The sequence below is a fragment of the Pan paniscus genome, chromosome 1 (assembly GCF_029289425.2).
Source record: "Pan paniscus chromosome 1, NHGRI_mPanPan1-v2.0_pri, whole genome shotgun sequence".
Classification (NCBI taxonomy): Eukaryota; Metazoa; Chordata; class Mammalia; order Primates; family Hominidae; genus Pan; species Pan paniscus.
In genome coordinates this window covers 45,516,766-45,541,277 of record NC_073249.2, presented here as the reverse complement: position 1 = coordinate 45,541,277, position 24,512 = coordinate 45,516,766, and the positions used below count along the sequence as shown (strand labels likewise).

The following is a 24,512-nucleotide window of genomic DNA, read 5'->3' as shown; positions in this document are numbered from 1 at the left end:
ACTGCAATTACAGGCATGAGATACCATGCTTGGCTGCTATTTTATTTTTGGGGGAGTACTTTACCATATTAGTAAATTGTTGTATAACTACCCTAACGTGTCTGACTCCAAAAAATTATTATTATCATTTGAAACGAGAGTCTTGCTCTGTCGCCCACGCTGGCGTGCACTGGCACAATCTCAGCTCACTGCAACCTCCACCTCCTGGGTTCAAGTGATTCTCCTGCCTCAGCCTCTCAAGTAGCTGGGATTACAGGCACTACCCTTGGCTAATTTTTGTATTTTTAGTAGAGATGGGGTTTCCACCATGTTGGCCAGGCTGGTCTCGAATTCCTGCCCTCAGGTGATCCACCCGCCTCTGCCTCCCAAAGTGCTGGGATTATAGGCGTGAGCCACTGCTCTGGCCTTCAAAAAATTATTTTGAAAATTTTTTCTGACTTCAGAGTTTTCTTCATACTGTTTTAAATGTCCTAAAAAGGAAACCTTATCTATCTCTATTTTGTGTTGTCTTTGATGTAGTTCTCACTACCCTATCTTCAGAACCGTTCTGAACTTAGTCACATTTCAAAGTTTCAGACAGTGAGAGATGGGAATGTATTGTTGAATCAGTTATGCACTTTACGCTCTAAGTAATAAAAAACTTTCAGCGATGAGATAATGCCCATGAATGAAATTAATATTTGCTGTGGCTTTGCTGTATATCAAAGAACATTATGTAAATTCTCATCGAATCCTTGGCAACCATGAGTAAACCATGCACAATGCTTGGCACTTGATATCAGTAAATATTTTCTGCACTGAGCTCAAACTCAGGAAGGGTTAAATAACTTGCCTAAGGTTATAGTCAGATGAATACATTACACGTTATACAGTCATTTACGAAAAAAGCTTAGAAGAGACAGAAATGAGGCAGTCTTTAGAAATCTCTTCTAGCTGTAAATCAAGAAACAATAACAGTTCTAGATTTTAAGAGCAGTATTTTATTTTTGTTTATTTATTTATTTACAATAGCGCAAATCCACTTTTACTGACTTTTCATTAGTTTAAACCCTTGTGGTGTACAGCGTCACTCAGATTCTGTGTCCAATAGCATTAGCAGGAAGATTGCTTTGGAATTTGTCATGAACCACACCACTGTTTCCATGGGCTTGAGTTACCTTTCCCCAGATGACTCTGGTTTTGTTTGGTTTGCCACCAGGAGTCACTATGTTGTTCTTTGCTTTGTATACATAAGCACATCTCTTGCCCAAATAGAATTTTGTTTCATCTGGGGCATAAACACCTTCAATTTTAAGAAAAGCTATGTGCTCCCTTTTTTTCCGGAGACCCCACTTATAGCCAGCAAAAATGCCCTTGGACCACAGCCTTCCAGACATACTTCCTTTAAGAAGTACTGTTCCCAGGAGGCCTCCACAGGATCCAAGATGGTGGGGAGAGCTAAGAGCAGTATTTTAATATCTCAGCATGTATTTAGAGTACAAACCAAACCAGGGTTCCAAATTAATAGGACTTTCAGCTTGGATAAAGCTGATCTAGAAATTTTAGGTAGAAAAAAATAATACTAAGCCAGGTATGGTGGTGCATGCCTGTCATCCCAGCTGCGTGGGCAGCTGAGGTTAGAGGATCCCTTGAGTCCAGGAGTTTGAGTCCAGTCTGGGCAACATAGCAAGACCCTGTCTCTAAAAATAATAATTAAAAGTTCTTAAAATATAGAAATGAGCTGTTTTAACATCAGCATACCTGTAAACTTTGTGATGGTTTTATATTTAAATTATAAATGAGGGGAGAGAAACAATCATACTCTGTGTAGGGTCTTTTGAAGCTTTGATACCTTGCAAACAATGTAACTTCAGTCAAGCAATCTAAAAAACCGTTTTTAAAAACTGGTGACTTTTAAACAACTTGTATTGAACAGTGTAATAAAACTAGAAGGCTGGGCGCGGTAGCTTATGCCTGTAATCCCAGCACTTTGAGAGGCCGAGGCAGGTGGATCACGAGGTCAGGAGTTCGAGACCGGCCTGATCAACATGGTGAAACTACTAAAAATACAAACATCTCTACTACAAAAAAGTCTACTAAAAATACAAAAATCAGCCAGGCATGGTGGCATGCGCCTGTAATTCCAGCTACTCGGGAGGCTGAGGTAGGAGAATCGCTTGAACCCGGGAGGCGGAGGTGGCAGTGAGCTGAGATCGTGCCACTGCACTCCAGCCTGGGCGAAAGAATGAGACTCCGTCTCAGAAAGCAGCTAGAATTAGGAAACTTGATTTAGGTCTTGGCTGTATCACTAACTAGTTGATGACTTGGGTAAGATACAGAATATTTCAGAACCTTAGATTTCTTTTCTAGAATTGGAGAGACAGGGGTTATGTGGCTCTTAAAGTCTTCATACTAAAAAACTTAAAATTTAATAATTCTTAACCTGTCTTCCTCATCCTGTATGCATTTACTTAATTCAGCAGCTGACCAGTTAAGATTTTTGTGGGGGCCTGGCATAGTGCTGTAATCCTAGCATTTGGAGGCTGAAGTGGGCAGATCACCTGAGCTCAGGAGTTCAAGACCAGCCTGGGCAACATGGCAAACCCTTGTCTCTACTAAAAATACAAAAATTAACCAGGCATGGCATGTGCCTATAGTCCAGCTACTTGGGAGGCTGAGGTGGGAGGATCGCTTGAGCCTAGGAGGTGGAGGTTGCAGTGAGCTGAGATTGCACCACTGCACTCCAGCCTGGGTGACAGAGTGAGATCCTGTCTCAAAAAAAAAAAAAAAAAAGGGTTCTTTTGTACATGAAGATTTTTCACATTTCTAATTCTGAACTTTAATCTCAACCAGGGTTTATGACCTTTCATTTGTAGGTTTAGTCAGTTAATTTTTTGTTCTTTCCCTTGTCTCTCTTTTTTTTTTTTCTTGAGAATGGGGCCTTGCTGTATCGCCCAGGCAGGAGTGTAGTATTATGATCATAGCTCACTGTAGCCTTTCTACCTCCTGGGCTCAAGTGATCCTCCTGCTTCAGCCTCCTAAGTAGCTGTGACCACAGGTGTGTGCCACCATGCCTGACTATTTTTTATTTTAATTGTTTTAGAGACAAGGTCTTGCTGTGTTGCCCAGGCTGGTCTCGAACTCCTGGCCTTAAGTGATCCTCCTGCCTTGACCTCCCAAAGTGCTGAGATTACAGGCCTGAGCCACTGCACCTTGCCTTCCTTACCTCTTTTCTCCGACATTTTTATGTTTCTAACATTGAACTCTAAGGAGGCTGGTGAACAAACACGCCATATGTATGCAGAACACTTAACAGAATTATGCTATGTTGTCTGTTTTTGTTTGTATTTCTTGTCCTTGCTGAAGATTGACTTGAAATCTTAAACTAAGTTCTCCCTCTTTATAGGCGGTGACAGTGATCCTCCATTAAAGCGTAGCCTGGCACAGAGGCTAGGGAAGAAAGTTGAAGCTCCAGAAACTAACATTGACAAAACACCAAAGAAAGGTACCTGTGTTCTTACATACTTTGTGTGTGTATGTAATTATGACACTTGTGTCTTGTAATGCTAACAGCTATGGTTTTTCATTCTTTTGTTCAGGTAAATAGGTTATCTTGTATTTGTTATATTATTCACTCAACAAACATTTAATCCTTAGTCTGCTAGATTCTGGGTAGACACCATTGAAAACACCGTCACACTCCTCAGGAGCTTATAGTATAAATGGCAGGTAGGAATACTTATAAATGCGATAAATTTTGTAACAGAGAAAAGTACACAGTGTTATGGTAACACATAGGAGAGGCATCTGTTATTACCATCTGTTAGGGGAAGGTTCACAGAAGAAGTTATGTTAAAGTTTAGACCTAAGACATGAGTTAGAAATTAGCCAGGTGAAGTTCGAGAGCCAGAGACTGTGTCTCAGGCAGAGAAAATAACTCCTGTAGAGGCAGAGCTAAGAGTGGTATGCTCAAGGAACTGCATATGGCTGAAACATAGAAATGGGCTGAAGAGTATGGTGACTAGATCATAATATAGTCTTTAAGCCATGTTAGAAAGTTTGGACTTATTCTAAGATAGTAACAACCCATTGAAAGGTTATAAACAGGCCGGGCACGGTAGGTCATGCCTGTAATCCCAGTACTTTGGGAGGCCGAGGTGGGTGGATCACCTGAGGTCAGATGTTTGAGACCAGTCTGGCCAACATGGCAAAACCCCATCTTTACTAAAAATACAAAAAAATTAACTGGGCGGGGTGGCACGCACCTATAATCCCAGCTACTTGGGAGGCTGAGGCAGGAGAATTGTGTGAACCTGGAAGGCGGAGGTTACAGTGAGCCGAGATCAATCACCACTGCACTCCAGCCTGGGTGACCGAGTGAGACTCCATCTCAAAAAAAAAAAAAAGAAAGAAAGAAAGGTTATAAACAAGGATCACAGGCTCAAATGTGCATTTTAAAACCATTACCTTGCCTGCAATATGGAGACAGATTAGAAGGGGGCAAGCATGCTGGCGTGGAGATGAGTTGGCAGGCTGTTAAAATAATCTAGATAAGACGAGGTAGTGGCATAGATTTGGTATTTTGGAAGTTGATTTGGAGACGTGGACTAAATCAAGAGATAGCTGGGAGTTAGATTTTTGTTTTGTTTTGTTTGTTTAAAGACAAGGTTTCACAGTGTTGCCTAGGCTGGATTCAAATTTCTGGCCTCAAGCCATCCTTCTTCAGCCTCCCAAGTAGCTGGAAATACAGGAATGCACTATTGCGCCCCTCAGTGAATTAGAATTCTTTATAGTTGAAGGAGAGCAAAAAGCCAAGGTTAGATTTATGTTTTTTCTGCTTGTATGACTTGCAGTGAAACACTGGCGTTAAATTATTAAAGAATAGGTGTTTTTTTCCTTCTCATTGTGTTTGGTTTTAACTTTCTTTGAAATAAGAAACTTCTTTTAATTTTTCCCCTTGCCCAAGGGACTTTGATGAGTAGACGTTCCTGTTTGGAGGTTTTCTTGCATTCTCAGAGCAAGCAAAAGTTACTTTCTTTGCCACATTGTTTTCCTCCTTGTGTATTGACCATGTTGAAGATTTTCATAACTAAGGAGCATATTTTAAATTTACTTGGAGGAAAAATTATTTCAATGACAATAAGGTTTTAGAAGGCTCTACAATAACAAAATTATTTCCTTTAGTTCAGTAGTTTTTGCTTTTCAGATATAAAGTACGTTTTTCTTTGTTTCTTTTGGTATTTTTGTTTTTTGAGACAGAGTCTCACTCTGTCACCCAGACTGGAGTGCAGTAGCGCTATCTCAGCTCACCCCAACCTCCACCTCCCGGGTTCAAACGATTCTCCTGTCTCAGCCTCCAGAGTAGCTGAGATTACAGGCATGTGCCACCACACCCGGCTAATTTTTGTGTTTTTAGTAGAGATGGGGTTTCACCATGTTGGCCAGGCTGGTCTCGAACTCCTCACCTCAGGTGATCTGCCCGCCTCCGGCCTCCCAAAGTGTTGGGATTATAGGCGTGAGCCACCACCCCTGGCATGTTTTAAGCTTTCCAGAGTACTCTAGGGAATCTATGATTGACATAAATCTGTTCCGTGGAGAAGAAAATTTTAACTTTTTTTTTTTTTAAATACAGAGTCTCTCTCTGTGGCCCAGGCTGGAGTACAGTGGTGCGATCTTGGCTCACTGAAACCTCTGCCTCCCGGGTTCAAGTAATTCTCCTGCCTCAGCCTCCCTAGTAGCTAGAATTACAAGCACATGCCACCATGCCCGGCTAATTTTTGTATTTTTAGTAGAAACGAGGTTTTACCATGTTGGCCAGGCTGGTCTCAAACTCCTGACCTCAGGTTATCCACCTGCCTCGGCCTCCCAAAGTGCTGGGATTACAGATGTATGCCAACATGCGCAACAAACGTGTATTTAACTTGTAAAAAGTTTCTGTTCAACTTTTGATTTTTTAAAATCTTTCTTTTTATTTTTTTGAGATAGAGTCTCACTCTTGTCACCCAGGTTGGAGTCCAGTGGCACGATCTCAGCTCATTGCAACCTCTACCTCCCAGGTTCAAGTGATTCTCCTGCCTCAGCCTCCTGAGTAGCTGGGATTACAGGCACCTGCCACCATGCCTGGCTAATTTTTTTTTTTTTTTTTTTTGTATTTTTTATTAGTAGAGATGGGGTTTCACCATGTTGGCCAGGCTGGTCTTGAACTCCTGACCTCAAGTGATCCACCCACCTCAGCCTCCCAAAGTGCTGGGATTACAAGCGGAGCCACTGCACCCAGCTAATTTTTGCAATTTTAGTAGAGATGGGGTTTCACCATGTTGGCCAGGCTGGCCTTGAACTCCTGACCTCAAGTGATCAGCCTGCCTTGGCCTCCCAAAGTTCTGGGATTACAGGTGTATGCCACCATGCCCAGCAAACCTGTATTTAAGCTGTAAAAAGTTTCTGTTCAACTTTTGATTTTTGAAAATCTTTCTTTTCACAGCTCAAGTTTCCAAGTCTCTTAAGGAGCGATTAGGCATGTCAGCTGATCCAGATAATGAGGATGCAACAGGTAAGTAAATCCTAAGACCAGATTCTGATTATTTTTTTCTTTGCTGTAACAGCCTTTGCTTTTTCTTAGATTTACCTGTTGCTTGCTAGGGCTTTTGATTTTTGTTCTTTTGTAGTTCTGTTTGTTTTTTAAGTAATTGATCAAGTCAGCTCAGACTCAACTGGGATCAATTCCTTTTTTGTGCTTAGAGATGGTAAAATGATTGTTCATCATAGCATTAATAGTAGGAAATTATTTATTTATTTATTTATTTTATTTATTTTTGAGACAGAGTTTTGCTCTTGTTGCCCAGGCTGGAGTTAAATGGCAAGGTCTCAGCTCACTGCAACCTCCACCTCCTGGGTTCAAGCAGTTCCCCTGCCTCAGCCTCCCGAGTAGCTAGGATTACAGGTGTACGCCACCATGCCTTGCTAATATTTGTATTTTTAGTAGAGACGGGGTTTCACCATGTTGGTCAGGCTGGTCTCAAACTCCTGACCTTAGGTGATCCACCTGCCTCAGCCTCCCAAAATCCTGGGATTACAGGCACGAGCCACCACACCTGGCTAAATAGTAGGAAATTAGAAACAACTTAAATATACAACAAAAAGGGTTTAGATAAAATTATGATAGTTATGTGCTAAAATAATTGCTGTCATGAAAAGTCAAATGCTGAACAACAATGATATGGAAAAATCAACTTGCATTGTATCAAGTGAAGAAAACAGAGAGCACATACCGCTTTTGACCTCCTGATTTAGGGCAACATAAGAATCTTTTTTTTTTTTTTTTTTTTTTTTTAGTATTTATTGATCATTCTTGGGTGTTTCTCGGAGAGGGGGATTGGCAGGGTCATAGGACAACAGTGGAGGGAAGGTCAGCAGATAAACATGTGAACAAGGGGTCTGTGGTTTTCCTAGACAGGACCCTGCGGCCTTCCGCAGTGTTTGTGTCCCTGGGTACTTGAGATTAGGGAGTGGTGATGACTCTTAACGAGCATGCTGCCTTCAAGCATCTGTTTAACAAAGCACATCTTGCACCGCCCTTAATCAATTTAACCCTGTGTGGACACAGCACATGTTTCAGAGAGCACGGGGTTGGGAGTAAAGTTATAGATTAACAGCATCCCAAGGCAGAAGAATTTTTCTTAGTACAGAACAAAATGGAGTCTCCCATGTCTACTTCTTTCTACACAGACACAGTAACAATCTGATCTCTCTTTCTTTTCCCCACATTTCCCCGTTTTCTATTCGACAAAACTGCCTTCGTCATCATGGCCCGTTCTCAATGAGCTGTTGGGTACACCTCCCAGACGGGGTGGCGGCTGGGCAGAGGGGCTCCTCACTTCCCAGATGGGGCGGCCGGGCAGAGGCGCCCCCCCACCTCCCAGACGGGGCAGTGGCCGGGTGGAGGCGCCCCCCACCTCCCTCCCGGACGGGGCGGCTGGCCGGGTGGGGGCTGCCCCCCCGCCACCTCCCCGGGGTGGCTGGCGGGGCGGGGGCTGCCTGCCACCTCCCGGACGGGGCGGCTGCCGGGCGGAGGGGCTCCTCACTTCGCAGACGGGGCGGCTGCCGGGCGGAGGGGCTCCTCACTTCTCAGACGGGGCGGCCGGGCAGAGACGCTCCTCACCTCCCAGATGGGGTGGCGGTCGGGCAGAGACACTCCTCAGTTCCCAGATGGGGCCGCGGCCGGGCAGAGGGGCTCCTCACATCCCAGACGGGGCGGCGGGGCAGAGGCGCTCCCCACATCTCAGATGATGGGCGGCCGGGCAGAGACACTCCTCACTTCCTAGACGGGATGGCGGCTGGGAAGAGGCGCTCCTCACTTCCCAGACTGGGCGGCCGGGCAGAGGGGCTCCTCACATCCTAGACGATGAGCGGCCAGGCAGAGACGCTCCTCACTTCCCAGACGGGGTGGCGGCCGGGCAGAGGCTGCAATCTCGGCACTTTGGGAGGCAAGGCAGGCGGCTGGGAGGTGGAGGTTGTAGCGAGCTGAGATCACGCCACTGCACTCCAGCCTGGGCAACATTGAGCACTGAGTGAGCGAGACTCCGTCTGCAATCCCGGCACCTCGGGAGGCCGAGGCAGGCAGATCACTCGCGGTCGGGAGCTGGAGACCAGCCCGGCCAACACGGCGAAACCCCGTCTCCACCAAAACATGCAAACACCAGTCAGGTGTGGCAGCGCGCCGGCAATCCCAGGCACTCTGCAGGCTGAGGCAGGAGAATCAGGCAGGGAGGTTGCAGTGAGCCGAGATGGCAGCAGTACAGTCCAGCCTTGGCTTTCACAACTTTGGTGGCATCAGAGGGAGACCGGGGAGAGGGGGAGGGGGAGGGGGAATCTTTTTTTTTTTTTAAGTTTATTTTCTTATTATAGAAACTTATTCTCAGGAGAAACATGCATATGTATGAGATTATTCTAATTTTGTAAAGATATAAACATATACCTTTAAAACATCTTCAAAAATACACGAGAATATAAATAAAATTGGTGTCATCTGGGTATTGAGGTTTTCTTTATATTCTTTCTGTGTTATAATTTTTAAATTTTTTAAATTATGAAATATAGCTACATAAGTATATATATGTACAGTTTAAGGAATAATAAAATGAACATCCATGTATTCAGCCTTCCATCTTTTTTTTTTTAATACCTTGCTGAATTCAGTTTGAGGCTTTTAAAAATTTTATATTTTTACATCTCTATTTATGAATGCTGTTAGCCACCTTAGGTTACTTTTTATCCCCCATCCTTATCTGATTTGGATGTTAAAGTTATATTAGCATCATAAAAAGGGAGTCCGATGTTGGACATTCTTATTCTGTTGTATGCAACCTGAATTATTCAGAGATTTCTAGGGTTTTATCTCTCCCTAGTATGCTGCAGGTTCACTGTTGTGGATCAAACATGGATCATTTTTGTTCATTCTGCTAAATCAGTATTTATGATAATCAGTATTTATGATAAATATTGATTCAGTAAATACATAAATACTGATTCAGTGGGCCCTTGAATCTAAAGATTTGTCTTTAGCTCTAGAAAACATTAATTTCTTTTGAGTATGACTGCCCCACATTTCTTTTTGTTTTCTCCTTGTGAAATTTGTATTAGATAGATGTTGGAACTTTGGGACATATGCCTGCATGTCTCTGTATACTTTTTGTTTCTTTGTTTTTGGCTAACCTTCTGTGAGCTTTGTTCAACTTTATTTTTTAGACAAGGAATTGACAATTTTTTTCCTGTAAAGGGTCGGATATAAATAACTTTGCAGTCCACAGTATTGCAGCTACCCCACTCTGCCATTGTAGAATGAAAGCAGCCATATGCATATGTATGCAATATGTAAATGAATGACTGCTGGTGTGTTCCAGCAAAACTTCATTTACAAAATTAGGTGGTGGCCATATGGGCTATATATAGTTTGCCTATGCCTTTTTAAATGGCTGATTTGGGGCCAGCCTTATCTTTATTATCCAGTCCTTCACATGAATTTATTTTGGCACTTGGTGTTTTTATTTTTCAAGAACTTTCTTTGTTCTCTTTTTTTTTCTTTATTCTCGGCCTGGGATTTCTTTTTTTTTTTGAGATGGAGTTTCGCTCTTGTTGCCCAGTCTGGAGTGCAATGGTGCGATCTCGGCTCACTGCAACCTCTGCCTCCCAGGTTCAAGTGATTCTCCTGCCTCACCCTTCCGAGTAGCTGGGATTACAGGCATGCGCTACCACACCCGGCTAATTTTGTATTTTTAGTAGAAACGGGGCTTCTCCATGTTGGTCAGGCTGGTCTCGAACTCCCGACCTCAGATGATCTGCCCACTTTGGCCTCCCAAAGTGCTGGGATTACAGGCGTGAGCCACTGTGCCCGCCTTTATTTTTTATTTTTATTTTTGTTTGAGACAGAGTCTCACTCTCATCCAGGCTGGAGTGCAGTGGCGTGATCTCAGCTCACTGCAACCTCTGCCTCCCAGGTTAAAGCGATTCTCCTGTCTCAGCCTCCCGAGTAAATGGGATTACAGGCATGTGCAATCACGCCTGGCTAACTTGTATTTTTAGTAGAGACGGGGTTTCACCATGTTGGCCAGGCTAGTCTCCAACTCCTGATCTGCCTCACCTCAAGTGATCTGCCTGCCTTGGCCTCCCAAAGTGCTGGGATTACAGGTGTGAGTCACTGCGCCTGGCCTGCTCTGGGATTTCTAATTCAAATCTTTATTTTTATTTTTAAAAGTTTGTGTATTATTTTGGCTTCTTAACCACTTCTTTTTATTTATTTTGGTTTATCTTAAATATTGTTGTTTTTCCATAGTTGTAAGTACCTGGCTTGGGTTTCCTTTCATTTTAAAGACCCTTTCCCCAAGTTGTCCTCTCTCCTGACTGGGAGACTCCATTTATGTCTGGCTAAGTGGAGAGGGTGTACTAACAGGCAGCTTGTATGGACTGAAGATGGGAGGTCTGGGGGCTCATACAATTGCCACAGTAAGACTTTATTTTCTGAGTGGAAACAACTTCTTTCCTTTTTCAGATTTGCTGTTTACTTTTATCCCTCCTCCCTCCCCTTTTTCTGCTTGGTATTGTGAAAGCTTGGGATTTTCATGCTCTACTTCTCTCCAGCCCCAACATCTTCATAATGTGCTCTTCGTGGGCAAATTTGCCTCTTTTTAGGGAGCAGTTCTCAGGAGGAGGTCATGACTGGCCCAACTGTTCTATAGGCAGTCCTTAAATTTCTACCCTAATGGTTATGTCAAATCCCACCGTTGCTTTTAATATTAGTTAACCCAAGTTTGACAGTTTCCTTTGACTGTATTGGGAGGAACAGAACTCACGCCTATGGTTTTAACTATTATTTTTCCATTTTTCTGTAAATTCAGACATCTGCTTTCTGTTTTAGAAATTCTTCAAGATGTATGCTCTGCCAGTGACATCCTTATTTCTCATTGCTGGTGTGGATTTATTTTATTTTTAATGTTTTATCATTTCAATGAAATTTTGGTAGGGGAGGGAAACAGGGCCTCTATGTCACCATTCATGTTGTACTTTCTTGGAGTGGTAATTTTGAAATGTTTGCCACCTTGGATTGAAAGAATTTGTGATTTTTTATTAAAGAACTTGAAGAAATAATTCAGTAAGTGAGTGCTTCCTTTGCAATATTACAGGTACCTAAATACAGTCGTTGTTCTCATGAAGTCTTTAGTGTGGTTGAAGATGCAATTACAGTGTACTGAGTGTTCAGTGCTTTGATCAGAAAAACTAAATTGGAGGGTATCAGGTTTTAAGCTGAATTCAGTTGAAACTAACCAGGCCTGGCGTGGTGGCTCACGCCTGTAATCCCAGCACTTTGGGAGGCCAGGCAGGCAAATCTCTTGAGACCAGGAGTTTTGAGACCAGCCTGGCCAACATGGCAAAACCCTGTCTCTACAAAAAATACAAAAATTAGCCAGGCGTGGTCGTGGGCACCTGTAGGCCCAGCTACTCGGGAGGCTGAGGCAGAGAATCACTTGAACCCAGGAGATGTAGGTTGCGGTGAGTCAAGATGACACCACTGCACACTCCAGCCTGGGCAACAGAGCAAAACTCTGTCTCAAAAAACAAACAAACAAAAAACACAGGTAGCAAGAGAAATGAGAACAGCACGGAATACTCCAAGTAGAGGGAATAGTATACTCAGGAGTTTGGAAAGTGAGACAGAACACAGTATATTTAAGATTTCAGACTGGGTATGGTGGCTCACACCTGTAATCCCAGCACTTTGATTGGCTGAGGCAGAAGGATCACTTGAAGCCAGGAGTTTGGAGACCAGCCTGGGCCACAGAACAAGACCTCGTCTCTACCAAAAAAAAAAAAAAAAGATATTGAAAAGATATAATTTTTGGGGGGGGGGGTTCATTAAAAGCTGTTATTCAGTGATTACATATATATGTGTATGATCTCCAAATTATCATTTATTTCATAGCACTATCTCTTTTCATTATTTATTTTCTTAGCCCTTCAGTAATGAGAATGGTTCTATCTGTGAAGTGTGACATTTGGTCTTCAGTTTAGACAGATATAGAACGATTAATGTATCATTGAAAATAGCTCTTCAGTGGCATGCCAATTTCTGGGCCTTCTGCATTTTTCTTCTATCTTGTCACCTGTTTTACCTTCTTTTTATCCTTTAAATTTAATATTTCCTTGTAGACAAGTGTAGGTGTTCCTGCTGTGTCCTTTTATAGCATTATACCTCCCTTATCAAAGCAGTTATCATTACCATACTCTGCTATAGCTTGTTTAATTATTGATCTGTTAGACTGTAAATTACATGTGGACAGAGATTTTATTTTGCTTACCATTGTATTTCTAGCCCAGTGTTCATTACATGTTTATAGCCATAAGTTAATGAAGAATTTATTGCTATTTTTGTTAAGATTTATAATGACAAATTTATCCAACTAGTAAATGGCTTTCAGTTTCTGAAGAATAAGCTTCTGAATAGAAATACAAATCAATTTTTGCCTCCAAAGAGTTTTCCTTGAGGACCACTGCCTGGAACTTGCAGTAATCTAAAATTGAAATAGAAACAATTAGCCGGGCTTGGTGGTGGGTACCTGTAGTCCCAGCTACTTGGGAGGCTGAGGCATGAGAATCACTTGAACCCTGGGAGGCAGAGGTTGCAGTGAGCTGAGATTATACCACTGCACTCCAGCCTGGGTAACAGAGTGAGACTCTGTCTTAAAAAAAAAAAAAAAAGAAAAAGAAAAAAAGGAAAAGAAATAAATGTTACCCTTTTGATCCTTTTAATTGCCTGCTTAAATGATAGCTCTCTGTTGGACTGTCTTGATCCAAGAATAGAGAGATCATAAGTCAGTAAGAGATGAACTTCAAGTATAATGACATGTTTTTCTCCTGTGAAAACAGATAAAGTTAATAAAGTTGGTGAGATCCATGTGAAGACATTAGAAGAAATTCTTCTTGAAAGAGCCAGTCAGAAACGTGGAGAATTGCAAACTAAACTCAAGACAGAAGGACCTTCAAAAACTGATGATTCTACTTCAGGAGCAAGAAGCTCCTCCACTATCCGTATCAAAACCTTCTCTGAGGTCCTGGCTGAAAAAAAACATCGGCAGCAGGAAGCAGAGAGACAAAAAAGCAAAAAGGATACAACTTGCATCAAGCTAAAGATTGATAGTGAAATTAAAAAAACAGTCGTTTTGCCACCCATTGTTGCCAGCAGAGGACAATCAGAGGAGCCTGCAGGTAAAACAAAGTCTATGCAGGAGGTGCACATCAAGACGCTGGAAGAAATTAAACTGGAGAAGGCACTGAGGGTGCAGCAGAGCTCTGAGAGCAGCACCAGCTCCCCGTCTCAACACGAGGCCACTCCAGGGGCAAGGCGGCTGCTGCGAATCACCAAAAGAACAGGTAACAAGAGAACTTGGTCTCTAGTACCACGTCCCCACATAATATTCCAGAGGAGTGTTCCATGGGATCTTCCTAGGAGTTGTTTGACAACCTTTCTTTACTCAGATAACGTTGAAAACACTGAATTAAATGAAGTTTTTCAGTAGTGCTATGTAGACCTATGCTATTTTGTTTTATTTTTGAGACAGAGTCTCACTCTGTCACTCAGGCTGCAGTGCAGTGGCATGACTTTGGCTCACTGTAGCCTCCACCTCCTAGGTTCAAGTGATTCTCCTGCCTCAGCCTCCCAAGTAGCTGGGGCTACAGACATGTGCCACCACACCCCGCTAATTTTTGTATTTTTAATAGAGATGGGGTTTCAGCATGTTGGCCAGGCTGGTCTCAAACTCCTCACCTCAAGTGTGATCTGCTTGCTTCAGTCTCCCAAAGTGCTGGGGTTACAGGTGTGAGCCACCATGCCCGGCCAACCTTTGCTATTTTAATGTGTATTTTGAGACTTTAGGAGCACAGATGGGCTTTATCTGTAATTTTATTTGTCCTGTCTTACTACTTTCATTAAATAAAGTTTTGTTTAACATATCTATCATGAAGTTGCAGCTTAAATAAAATAACTAATGATGTCTTTAATGTGAATACAGGGATGAAAGAAGAGAAGAACCTTCAGGAAGGAAATGAAGTTGATTCTCAGAGCAGTATTAGAACAGAAGCTAAAGAGGTAAATTTAAGATCATTGTATGGTTTTGTTCATGGCAAACAAAGGCTAGATAATTGGTAGTTTTACCTTACAGTAAATTTCTAAGTACTTCATTCATATATTAGGTAAACAGTCTTTCTTTTTACTTACAATTTCTTATGAGAATTTCCTATAGTTTTATGTATATCAGTATTCGCTGCCCTTTTAAAGTTTTTTGTTTGCCAGGCGCGGTGGCTCACGCCTATAATCCTAGCACTTTGGGAGGCTGAGGCGGGCGGATCACGAGGTCAGGAGATCGAGACCATCCTGGCTAACACGGTGAAACCCCGTCTCTATTAAAAATACAAAAAATAAAGTTTTTTGTTTAATTGGCCATTACTTTTTTTTAACTGAGTTTTTTCTAATGCTATGCATCATACAAAAGTTGGAAATTTTATTTTTTTTAAAATTGAACAAACCCTAAAAATATACAACTCAGATGTAACCATCATTATCTTTTCCATGGATTTCTTCGAGCTTTGTCAGTCTTGCTCTGTTGCCCAGGCTGGAGTGCAGTGGCATGATCTCGGTTCACTGCAACCTTTGCCTCCTGGGTTCAAGCGATTCTTGTGCCTCAGCCTCCCATGTAGCTGGGATCAAAGGCATGCCACCACCAAGCCTGACTAATTTTTGTATTTTTAGTAGAGACAGGGTTTCTCCATGTTGTCCAGAGTGGTCTCGAATTTCTGGCTTCAAGTGATCTGCCTGCCTTGGCCTCCCAACGTGTTGGGATTACATGTGTGAGCCACCACACTTGGCCTTCTTCGACCTTTTTGTTTATATATGCATGCATGTGAATTTGTTTAATGTTAAACCCATGTTTAGAACATAATGGAGAACTCTACAGTGTATCATTTTACAGCCTGCTTTAACTTTACCATGTTAATAATTCTTCAAGAAGTTTGTTTTTACTGACCACATGATTCTCCATTATACAAATACAGTCTTTTTCTGGACATTCAGATTTTGTTTTACACAATTTAAAATAATATATTTGTACATAAATCTTTGTGCAAGTATTTGATTATTTAGGAATCATTATTTGACTTAGAGTCATGGTTGTCTAGCCTGTGGAATCTGGGTTTTTTATTATTCCAAACATCTGTAATTCTAATCTTTCATCTTTAACAGGGTATTGTCTATTTAACATGAAATAAAGAGCTTTCTCTCAGATTCTGGATCATGTGAGATTCTGCTTAACTTAGATGTTAGCCTGGTACTTACATCATACAGGTTATTAGAGGTACCAGATTTTAATTCTGTCATTCAAATTTATCCACAGGCTTCAGGTGAGACCACAGGAGTTGACATCACTAAAATTCAAGTCAAGAGATGTGAGACCATGAGAGAGAAGCACATGCAGAAACAGCAGGAGAGGGAAAAATCAGTCTTGACACCTCTTCGGGGAGATGTAGCCTCTTGCAATACCCAAGTGGCAGAGAAACCAGTGCTCACTGCTGTGCCAGGAATCACACGGCACCTGACCAAGCGGCTTCCCACAAAGTCATCCCAGAAGGTGGAGGTAGAAACCTCAGGGATTGGAGACTCATTATTGAATGTGAAATGTGCAGCACAGACCTTGGAAAAAAGGGGTAAAGGCAAGTATTTCTATACTGTGTATTGCTTTAGGTTATCAAAATTACCAAATTCAACCCAATTGTTGCCAGTAACTTCCTGGCAACAATTGGGTTGAATTTCATTTGCCTTCTATCCACAGGTAGATAGTAATATTTCTGATATTTTTATACAGAGGCAAAACGAGATGAATTCTTTTCTCAGAATTTAAAATTGCTATTTAAAAAGCTTTGTGTAAAACTTTCTATGGTGCATCTTTCCTCTGGTATTGAATAAAAACAAGGAATAGAGGAATGGTAACAAATTTAAGTGGTATTGTATCTACATGGTGACCACCTGTAGTGACTACCATGTGACCACAAATTGCCTTTGAATCATTTTCAGTCTCTTTTTAAATAAATTATTTGTGGTATTTCTAGTACTGAAGGAGTTTTGATATTTTATTCTGAATTATTCTCCATTTAAAAGAGTTTATTCTCACTGCTTATCAGATATTTTCTGCCCTTTGTAGCTAAACCCAAAGTGAACGTGAAGCCATCTGTGGTTAAAGTTGTGTCATCCCCCAAATTGGCCCCAAAACGTAAGGCAGTGGAGATGCACGCTGCTGTCATTGCCGCTGTAAAGCCACTCAGCTCCAGCAGTGTCCTACAGGAACCCCCAGCCAAAAAGGCAGCTGTGGTAAGAAGTATATTCACTTTGTGGTGCTTTATTCTGTGTGGTAGGAAAGCAGGAAAGACTAACTCTCCACTAGCATTCTATCTTGAGTATATCACTTCCTGGCATTTCCTAGCATTTTAGTAATTTGGGTTACTACTGTATTTTATACTTACAGTTTGATATTTGTGAAGTAGCAGGACAGGATTTTTTAAAAGCTAATTTTTAGGTGGCAAGATATTTTGCTTATTTATATACTCAACCTTTAGATTATCGATTCTTAGATTCACAGGCTTAAAGAATCATAGCCACAATTCTAAGAAGGCAGCAAAAGAAAATGAATATGCTGAAATTAAAAAGCCTGACTCTCACTGAATTACCTGACTCTTCCTTTTGTAGGCTGTTGTCCCGCTTGTCTCTGAGGACAAATCAGTCACTGTGCCTGAAGCAGAAAATCCTAGAGACAGGTAATACTTTGTAATTCTTTCTAAACAAACTCCAGGCCCCTGTTACTGTTTAGGCTCTCTAGAGAATAACACTGATAGATAACTTTAGCAACATTCAAATAAATCTGTTGCACTTCAAATTAATTGCAAGAAAGTATGAAAATCTAGGGTTGCTGTTCTTCTTTGGTGCCATTGTTTACATTTTGCTATATTACCTAAAAGATGTTTTTTTGTTTTTTTGTTTGAGGCAGCGTCTCACTGTGTCACCCAGACTGGAGTGCAGTGGCACAATCTCTGCTCACTGCAACCTCCACTTCCCGGGTTCAAGCAATTCTCCTGCCTCAGCTTCCCAAGTAGCTGGGATTACAGGTGCCTGCCACAAGGCCTAGCTAATTTTTGTATTTTTAGTAGTGACAGGGTTTTGCCACGTTGTCCAGGGTGGTCTCAAACTCCTGACCTCAAGTGATCCACCTTCCTCGTCTTCCCAAAGTGCTGGGATTACAGGCATGAGCTACCATGCCCGGCCCCTGAAAGATGTCTTTAACACCTACTTTGAGTTATAAAAATGCTTGGTGCTGGCCAGGCAAGGCGGCTTATGCCTGTAATCCCTACACTTTGGGAGACTGGGGCTGGAGAATCACTTGAGCTCAGGAGTTCAAGACCAGCCTGGACAACATAGTGAGGTCTTGTCTCTAATAAAAATCAAAGAAATAAAAAAAAATCACATGGTGACACACACCTGTAGACCCAGCCACTTGGGAGGCGGAGGCAAAATGATCACTTGAGCCCAGGAGGTCGAGGCTGCAGTGAGCCATGATTGTACCACTACACTCCAGCCTGGGTGACAAAGGGAGACTCTGCCTCAAAAAAAAAAAAAAAAAAAAAAAAAAAAAAAAAGCTTGATCCCAAATCAGTAAAAGAATTATTTCTTTATGTATGTTCTTAAAAACAAATTTTTGCTCACTTTGTGTCCATGAGACTAGGTGATTCAGCCAACTATTTTTAAAAGGGCAGTTTTCTAATAATCTTTTTTTTCTTACAGTCTTGTGCTGCCTCCAACCCAGTCCTCTTCAGATTCCTCACCCCCGGAGGTGTCTGGCCCTTCCTCATCCCAAATGAGCATGAAAACTCGCCGACTCAGCTCTGCCTCAACAGGAAAGCCCCCACTCTCTGTGGAGGATGATTTTGAGAAACTAATATGGGAGATTTCAGGAGGCAAATTGGAAGCTGAGATTGACCTGGATCCTGGGAAAGATGAAGATGACCTTCTGCTTGAGCTATCAGAAATGATTGATAGCTGAAGGTGGTAGTGATGACACTTTAAAAAAAAAATCGCCAAAAAACTGGACTTAGTTTCATCTATTGTAACATTTACCTGAGATGATCATTTCTTTAGTCTAGAATTTGCCCCAAATCAGAAGTATACCTCTGAATTATCTGTATGTGTCCTGGATTCCTTGGGGTCAGATTTTTAAAGTTACTTTATAACCATTTTGTCCATTTGATGCCATTGTTTATCATTTTTTGAGAAAAAAGTTCTGTCATACCCTTCTCTCCACAAAAAAGAGACTGAGAGGGAGATCAAGTGAAAGGGTGCAAGCGAACTTAGTGACTCCTTGAGGTGTTTGTCAGTTTTGGCTTTTTTCTTCTTTGTTGTATTCTTTATGTATTGTCTTGATGTACTTAATATTACCTGAGTTTGAAATGGATGAAGACAGCTGCTACCATTAAGGACCAAATTTTATGCTACCACTAAACAAAAATACCCACTCAGTCTGTGTTAAATTGTATGTCTTTTTAAAGGTATTTAAAGATTCAACTAAGCTTTAAAGAGGGCTGAGCAGCTCAGGAAGCCTGTAATGTGGGCATAACTCTTTGGACCTGATCTTGATGCTTCTGCTGCTCTGTTAGCCTCTGAAGAGCAATATCTAATTTATTATTACTGTAATTTTTAAAAAGGCTTTAAAGTGCCTCAGGGGTCCCCTGAAACTAATTTTCTATTTCTGGGATTCCCTGGATTCATTATATGAGATGGTGACATGATTAGAGGAATTCTTTTTTAGTATGAAAATTGTCCCTTTTCTTCTTCAGTACTTGCCTCCTTGCTGGCATTGAATTAACACAGGGACAAAATTTGGTTAATTTTTTATTTCTAACTCTCCCAACAAACCCCTGTTGCCCAGTATTTGTTTGGTGGCCTTTAACCACCTGAGGGAAAAAATGAGCTTATTCAAGCTGCCAGTATTTATCTATGGGCTGTAGCAGTACACTGAATTGTACTGTGCCAGGGATATTGAGATGCTCTGGGGGTGTATTGTATACCTGCCAGTTTTCTTCATTTCTGAATTGAGTTTTCTTTTCTTGATGTTGGTTTCCTTCATATCACCTCAAGGTTTAGATTTGTGAAGGAATAAGCATGATGGAAATAATAGTCTTGAAAGGAGATATGTTGTATATAATCAGGAGGAGGAGGAAGGAAGGACTTACCCATTTTGATATTTTGCTGTAGGTGGCCAGTTTTGTTTCTCATAGGGAAATCTGACCCACCTGTCATGTTGGCTCCTAAGGAACTGCTGTTGTAAGCGGCTCATCAAGAGTTGAACTTCACGTAGCCTTGTTGGGAATATGGAAAAGGAAGAAAGCCACAGGACTGCCCATTCAGTCTTGGGAAGATTGGGATGATTCTGCACAAGCAAAAATGACTGAAATTTATGTATAGACACACCTCTACCAATCCATCTTCAGCTGACTGAATGTTGTATGATAGCCCTTCTCCAAAGCAGGGGTAGAATGTTCAGGTTTCACCATGGATTTTCTACTTATTTCGTTTTTGGAATCAGCTTACAGATTCCAGGTCCCTTTTGTATATATTCTTTATTCTTTTGCTTTTTTAAAAAATAATTTTGTTTCATATTTAAAGCACTTGTATTAGTCAATGTTTCGTGTTCCGCATTATTTGAACCATTTGCCCTTACAGAAAGAGAAATACTTGTTTGTGTTTTAAATAAAACTGATGTAGGAAAGTCTTGATGTTGTGAGCTAAGTAATCTTATATCATCATATCAGCCTGGGATCCATCTTGACAAGAGACCCCAAACAATGCTATTGGCCTTTCGTGTAAGTGCCCGAATTTCAGTTATTATTTGGCTTAGAAACCTTTCATCTGGATATATTGCCAAATTTACAAGTGTGCTCAATTTTAGCTGCATATGCTTTAGGTAAGAATTTATATTATTATAATGTGAGGATTTTTTTTCTGACACAGATACTCCTTAGTGTTGTAACTCAAGCAATGCCATTAAGTTTTTAAAAGGAGGGAGGGTTTAAAAGTGATCTTAGGGAGTCTCTCTGGGCCTACTCTGGCTCAAGAGGCTGATAAAAAATAAATAAATGAATAAACTTGATCTTTAGAGTCAACGATTTAGAATTTTCAAGCATGAAGGTGCAGCAGATAAGAAATTTAATTTATGGAAGTCCGGGTTTCTTAATATGTGTGCCAATTTTTAAAATTGTAGGAAAGTATATGTTTGTTAGCTACCAAAGAACATAGATTTTTCCTATTAGTCTAAAAGTCGTCCCAACAAGTTGAATCAACTTTTCACAAAAAGCAAAAGACTATAGTTTTGAATGATAGTTTTTCATTTTAACAGTAAGAAAAGGGCCCAAATATTCCAGTTTGGTTATAGCCAGAAATAAGATAGTTTTATGTTTCATATATTTTATCTCAAGATAATAATTCCTAAAGTTCTAGCCTTAACCCTAAATCTCAGTGGTTCTTCTTTAAAGCTAGAACATAGTGTGTTTTCATCTTGATCAGTATTTGAAAGATGAGACTGATGTTTACTAATTACAATTGCAGTAACAAAGCTTGATCTATTAATATATTGATCAGAGTTCCATGATCCTTTTCTAAAATGGTGGCTTTATTTTGCCAGAATAATTCTGCAGGGTGTTTTTTTTAAGACAGAGTCTCACTCTGTTGCCCAGGATAGAATGCAGAGTGGCACAATCTTGGCTCACTGCAACTCTTGCCTCCCAGTTTCAAGCGATTCTCCTGCCTCAGCCTCCTCAGTAGTTGGGATTACAGGGGTGCACCACCACACCTGGCTAATTTTTATATTTTTAGTAGAGACAGGATTTCACCATGTTGGCCAGGCTGGTCTGGAACCCCTGACCTCAAGTGATATGCCTTCCTCGGCCTTCCAAAGTGCTGGGATTACAGGTGTGAGCCACCACGCCCAGCCAACAGTTCTGCAGTTCTGTAAAGTATTTGATTGCTTTGAATTTGGCTGTAGCACAGGAAATACATGGTCTCCAGTTGTAACTGCTTAATAGGTAAAACTTAAATTAGCTAACATTTATTGAGTACTTATTGTGTATCTTTAATTCACGTCCTCATTTTGACACTAAATTATACAGTACATTAAAGATGACTATTCCCGCACTGAAGTTTCAGGGTCAGTATGTTTATATATTATGTGCCATTGGGTTTGATTAGTAGATCTTTTCAAGAGTGTTTTTTAAAATCTTGACTTTATGAAGCTGCTCAGTAACTCTTTGAAAGTTCCTACAACCCAGACATTTAACTGCATTAATAATTAAGACTCCAAACCACAATTTATTTTGAATTTGCAAAAAGATATTAGTTAAGGGGCATGAACACAATTAAAATCCTTGACCATTCTCTTAAGTTTGTTCAATAAAGTGGGCAAAAAATAAGTAATGACCGTAAATAAGAACAGCAATCAAGAATTTAGTTTTACATTTAAAAAAAGTAATTTTGGCTGGGCACGGGGGCTCACGCCTGTAATCCCAGCACTTTGGGAGGCCGAGGTGGGTGGATCATCTGAGGTCAGAAGTTTGAGACCAGCCTGGCCAACATGGCAAAACCCCATCTTTACTGAAAGTACAAAAAAATTAGCCGGGCGGGGTGGCATGCACCTATAATCCCAGCTACTTGGGAGGCTGAGGCAGGAGAATTGTGTGAACCTGGAAGGCGGAGGTTACAGTGAGCCGAGATCAATCACCACTGCACTCCAGCCTGAGCAACAGGGCAAGACTCCATCTCAAAAAAAATTTTTTTGGATTTATATTTACTGAGAGGGTCTGTTACTAAGGTATTTAGATTTGGTTGGATTTAACTGCTAAAATGTTGTAGAGTCTGAATCTATGGCATGGTAAAGAATAATCACAGCCATTCAGCAAGTTGTGAAGCTTCTGGTTGGGATGAAAGAAACTTCAAGCTGAGAGGAAGAATGTTCTGAAATATTTGGGAGGTTTGGCAGACTCCTTTCTCAGGGGTATGTTCATTTGGGCCAGTGATTCTGAAGCCCACTTTGCAGATATCTTAGGTGTGTCATGAAGTTTTACAAGAACATTGTGAGTAGTTGCAATAACAAAAGGAAACAAATGTTTCATATTACTTTCCATTATCTGTGTCTCAGGTATTCTTCCAGAGATACTTTAGCCATGTGTAAGTGAATACACTTCCATACAATATCATGCGTAAAACACATGACATTCTGAACCCTGCCATTTTTATTAAAGAAAATTTCAAATGTATTTAGAATTAAAGTATAATAAACTCCACATAGTCACCCAGTTTCAACAATTGCAGATTCATGGCCAATCCTCTCTTCTTTACCTTACCAACTATCCATCACCCCCTATTCTGACCTACTTGACTGGGCTGAGGGTGAGGCAAGCAAGGTATTGGGCACAATTTAAGGAGGCACTCACTTTTCAAGGCTTGTATTTGCACATGTGATTGTGATTCCTACAATTATGCTCAATCCTTAGCCTTGCCTTATCTGAGATCTGGCCCTGCTGGCTCCACTGAGTTATTTTGAAGTAAATCTCAAGCATAGTATACCTTGCTTTTTTTTCATCATGTATATTGAATATCGTTTCATATCGGGACACAAAGACCTTTAATCTTAGTAACAGTTGCATAGAATTGCACCCTATGAAGATGCAGTAATTTATAATAGTCCCTATTGATAGACATTTAGGTTGCTTCCCATCTTGGTATTTTAAACAATGTTGTGATGATTACATTATACCACACATGTAAGTTTGTATGGAGGATAAGTACCTAGAAATAGAGCTTAATAATTTACAGTACCACTATTTTTTCATTTCCAATCTAATAAGAGAAATAGTACTTCAGTGTAGTTTGGTGTGCCTTTCTTTTTTTTCTTTTGTGACAGACATTCTGAATGTAGCCTTTCTGTTATGAGTGAAGCTGGGCATCTTTTCATGTTTAAAGACCACTCCTATATCCTTTGCTACAAACTGATGCTCACATCCATTGCCAATTTTAATTTTGAGTCTTTTTTTGTTTTGAGACGGAGTCTTGCTCTGTCACCCAGGCTGGAGCGCAATGGCGTGATCTCCACTCACTGCCACCTCCGCCTCCTGGGTTCAAGCAATTCTGCCTCAGCCTCCCGAGTAGCTGGGATCACAGGCGCCCGCCACCACACCCAGTTAATTTTTGTATTTTTAGTAGAGATGGGGTTTCGCCATGTTGGCCAGGCTGGTCTTGAACTCCTGACCTCAGGTAATCCGCTGGCCTCAGCCTCCCAAAGTGCTGGGATTACAAGAGTGAGCCACCGTGCCCGGCCCAGGCTTGGCTTTTAAAAGTGCTGGTAGAGCAGCTGGGCGCAGTGGTTCACACCTGTAATCCCAGCACTTTGGGAGGCCAAGGCAGGTGGATCAAGAGGTCAGGAGATCAAGACCATCCTGGCCAACATGGTGAAACCCTGTCTCTACTAAAAATACAAAAATTAGCCGGGCGTGGTGGCACATGCCTGTAATCCCTGCTACTCGGGAGCCTGAGGCAGGAGAATCGCTTGAAGCCAGGAATCGGAGGTTGCAGTGAGCCAAGATTGTGCCACTGTACTCCAGCCTGGAGACAGAATGAGACTCCGTCTCAAAAAAAAAAAAAAAAAAAAAAGTGCTGGTAGCTTCAACCTTGGTTTCCTAGACCCCTAATCCCCCATATAAGAAAGCATACCACCCTTCTAGAGAAACCGTGTGGTGAGGGCTGAGACTACATAGAGATAGGGACCCAGCTGAGGCCAGTCTTCCAAAGATACACACCAAAGCCGTAGATATGTCTTGTGGAGCAGAAGAATCACCCAGCTGAGAACCTGCCCAAATTCCTGACCCATGAAGTCATGAATTATAACAAAATGGTTGTTGTT

The 24,512-nt window shown here is 41.3% G+C and overlaps 2 protein-coding genes across 18 annotated transcripts in view; one reads left to right on the top strand and one right to left on the bottom strand.

The window, feature by feature from the left end:
• The window catches only part of ZC3H11A (zinc finger CCCH-type containing 11A), a 59,270-nt gene extending 38,937 nt beyond the window's left edge, over positions 1-20,333 (top strand). For 14 of the 17 annotated variants that reach the window (XM_063597823.1, XM_063597807.1, XM_063597829.1 and 11 more), the window contains 8 exons: positions 3,386-3,484; positions 6,461-6,529; positions 13,396-13,899; positions 14,538-14,614; positions 15,915-16,230; positions 16,719-16,885; positions 17,261-17,328; positions 18,350-20,333. In XM_063597823.1, the coding sequence (XP_063453893.1) occupies positions 3,386-3,484; positions 6,461-6,529; positions 13,396-13,899; positions 14,538-14,614; positions 15,915-16,230; positions 16,719-16,885; positions 17,261-17,328; positions 18,350-18,608 (1,559 nt within the window). In that variant the 3' untranslated portion in view covers positions 18,609-20,333. The remainder of the gene's footprint in view (positions 1-3,385; positions 3,485-6,460; positions 6,530-13,395; positions 13,900-14,537; positions 14,615-15,914; positions 16,231-16,718; positions 16,886-17,260; positions 17,329-18,349) is intronic. The other 3 variants (XM_063597839.1, XM_063597834.1, XM_063597837.1) reach the window with 1 other exon arrangement.
• LOC117976897 (large ribosomal subunit protein eL33-like) lies at positions 952-1,376 on the bottom strand. The gene has a single exon (XM_063597843.1). The coding sequence runs from the start codon at positions 1,374-1,376 to the stop codon at positions 1,071-1,073; it is 306 nt and encodes a 101-aa protein (XP_063453913.1). The 3' UTR covers positions 952-1,070.
• Positions 20,334-24,512: the final 4,179 nt, after the last annotated feature.

Bases quoted from the DNA above. Each gene is read 5' to 3' on its own strand.
- LOC117976897 (XM_063597843.1), bottom strand. From the start codon at position 1,376: ATGTCTGGAAGGCTGTGGTCCAAGGGCATTTTTGCTGGCTATAAGTGG.